Source organism: Trichechus manatus, unplaced genomic scaffold (assembly GCF_000243295.1).
Source record: "Trichechus manatus latirostris isolate Lorelei unplaced genomic scaffold, TriManLat1.0 scaffold00039, whole genome shotgun sequence".
NCBI classification, from domain to species: domain Eukaryota; kingdom Metazoa; phylum Chordata; class Mammalia; order Sirenia; family Trichechidae; genus Trichechus; species Trichechus manatus.
The window spans coordinates 10662687-10665717 of record NW_004443975.1 but is presented as its reverse complement, the minus strand read 5'-3'; the positions used below and the strand labels follow the sequence as shown (position 1 = coordinate 10665717).

Below are 3031 nucleotides of genomic sequence, written 5' to 3'. Positions count from 1 at the left end.
TGGTGGCATAGTGGTTAAGAGCTTGGCTGCTAACCAAAAGGTCAGCAGTTAGAATCCACCAGCCGCTCCTTGGAAACCCTATGGGGCAATTCTAGTCTGCCCTATAGGGTTGCTATGAGTTGGAATCGACTCGATGGCAGTGGGTTATGGGTTATATATATAATTGCCAAGCATGTAGTAGGTACTCAGTAAATCTTTGTGGAGTGAATGATTGAATTGTACTTGGTGACTGATATTTTTAAAGTGAGTTTGTTTAAATGTGAAATGTGCATATTTACCTCCATAGGACAGGAAAAGGTGACCATCATAATAAGTAAGAATACAGTGTGGTCAAGAAGCCCTGCATTGGGAGGCCTGTGTAGATTATACCTCCTTTTAGCTCTTTATCCAAGGTAGCAGTAACTCAATATCCTTATCCATAAATAAGGGATAATGATACCTGTCTGCCCATCAAGGCTGTTGTGAGGTTCAAATGATGTAACACATATAACCCAAATTTCCAAGTGTCCTTAGCCTATGACTATAAAATAAGGTCATGTTTGTTAACGCCAGAATTAGTTATTCTACTGACACAAAATAGAGATAATTAAACTCTCATTTAATTTCTCGCTGATTGAATGAATATTTACTATCTGCTACATATAAGGAAATTTGCACAAATAAAGAAGGAAGAGTACCCAGTTGGAAATCCCCCAGCACATTCCCAGAATATCAACTTGAATTTCCTGCTGGGCCTGAAAGTCTAAAGATTAATTCTATACTGTTAGCATTCACCAAATATACTACTAAGAGGTGAGATGATTATCAAGGAATGCTTTTAATAAACATACCAAATATGCAGTCTGTCCTTTGGTCGTTTGGGGAGGCTATGATTATTTCAGTTACACGGCCATTGCTCAAAACACATTAGAAACTCGTATTTGGTAAAGATCCTGCAACATTCCATTTTATGTCCTCAGTGGTAGCCAATCTTTGTCCTTGGAAGGTAAATTTGATTTTTGAAAATCTTTTGGTCTTTTGAATCATTTGAAGCCACCTTGGATGAATTCTACTCAGTAACCCTGTTTTAACGTCAAAACAATGTGACAGCAAAGTAAGGGAATGTATTACTTCATGTGATTTGTAAACTGGCTCAGAAGCTGCACTGTTGGGCTAGATACACAGCTGTAGCTTCCATACAGATTACAGCCTTAGAGACCCTATGGGGCACTTCTACCCTGTCACACAGGGTTTCTATGAGTCAACATTGACTCAATGACAAACAACAGCAGCAGCTGTAAGTATCACTTACTTTGAAGGACAGCATTCATTTGACTGTGTAAAGCCTGCAATGTTGGTTGAAAATTCAGTACCCACTAGTGTATAGAATAACAGAAAGAGCAAACGCTCATTTCTCACTTCCTACAAATCCACTAATGGTCTAAGGAGGTCCTATCACCTCCCTGGGCTCTAAGCCCCTCATCTTTAAAAGGATCCCAAGAGCCCCTCCATCTTTAGTCTTTTATGGCTTTGCTTCCTATCACAGCTCACCCAGACCTGTATCACACCTAGACACCCACCCTGTCCTATCACCACCTACTGAGTGTGTGACCAGTGGGATCCCTTGTGTAAACACAGAGGAATTTGATAAGCAGCTGACGAACTATAAGTCTAGTTGACCGTGCTCTGTCTAGTTGCTTCCTTTTTTTTATTTCAGTCTTGGTACTTCCTTCACACAGATGCCTTCAGATGATGCCCATCATACAAAGAAATCTGAAGACAATTTTTAAAATACATTATTTCCTTACAATGTCTAATGTGTATTGGACAGTTCCTCATATGTAAAAATAGTCGAATGCCATGGTCTCTATAAGGTCTTCCATGTCATGGTTTTGTGGTTCTGTGATGTTCTTTACCTTCAGATGGGACGTAAAAAGAGAGCCCCCTGGATTAGACCAACCTGTACTCTCGTTGTTTTGACTTCTTTTGCAGTCAAGAGCAGAGTAATGATAAGCTAGTGATGGAAATTTTAACTGACATGCTGAAGCGGTTGCCACTGACCGTAGAGAAAGAAGAAAGTTCTGGAACGACAAACACATTAAAGAGCATGATGTCAAGTACCATTTGGAAGTCTCTTAATAAAAATGTCAAAGGTGAGCACAGGACATGAGCTTCCTCCTCTCACCCCAGTCTCCTAAGGGAGGGACTTTGGCACAGGAGGAAGGTAAAGACAGGACAGAAGTACCACGGAAGTAAAAAGGCTGAGACAATATGGAAAGCTAAATCTCGATCCCTGCCTCTCTCCAAATTGGATGGTAGGGTGCAGAGAAGAAGATGATTTTTATGGGAACAGCATCCAGACCAAAAATGAAGAAATAATAAATGTAGCAAACCAGAAAGGAGCAACTCTGCTTGGAAGATTCTAAGGAATTTCTCAGTCCCTGTTCTCTGCCTGTCTGCCTTCTAGAACAGCATTATTAGGCTGTGAGGTTTAGATGGGTGGGTCCTCAGAGGAGTGAGGGCAGGCCCAGGAGAGACAGAGGAAGCCTGGTTGCAGTGGTGTCACTAGGGCTGGTCTCACCCAGTGCAGTAACTCATGTGTCAGCACCCACCTGGGGTGGGTGGGGCTGGCCGGCAAACCCCAACATAGCTGGAGCGGCCCGGCCCCGCCCCAATGCAGGGCCAAGCACCCTGCCCTATGGCCCTCGCCCCTCCCGCCTCCACCCCCTGCAGCTCCCCACAGCTCCTCCTGTCTCCCGCTGGCCAAGGCAGACACCCTCCTGTCCATCCAGTGGTGTGCACCACGTCCCTAGTGGCAGCACAGCTTGGGTGGCCCCTCCCCCGGCAGCACTGGCCTGCCCGCCACCACTGCCACTGCCAAGGACCCTGGGGTCATTTTGCTGTCAGCCCCTCTGACAGTGTCAGGGGTGTGGTTCACACCCTCCTCCTCCATCCCCCCGCCCCCCAGCCCTCTAGTGACGCCGCTGTCTGGTTGCTCAGTTAGTTCAAGACTCAGCTCTGAGAGGCTAAATGTTGGACTATGGTAATTTTC

General features: G+C 44.8%; 1 protein-coding gene across 1 annotated transcript in view; it reads left to right on the top strand.

Moving 5' to 3' along the window:
• DNAH14 (dynein axonemal heavy chain 14) overlaps nucleotides 1-3031 on the top strand; it is a gene marked incomplete at its 5' end in the record, with an annotated part of 387403 nt that overhangs the window by 367310 nt on the left and 17062 nt on the right. The window contains 2 exon segments of the mRNA XM_023730866.1: nucleotides 287-297; nucleotides 1972-2132. Coding sequence (XP_023586634.1) covers nucleotides 287-297; nucleotides 1972-2132 — 172 coding nt within the window.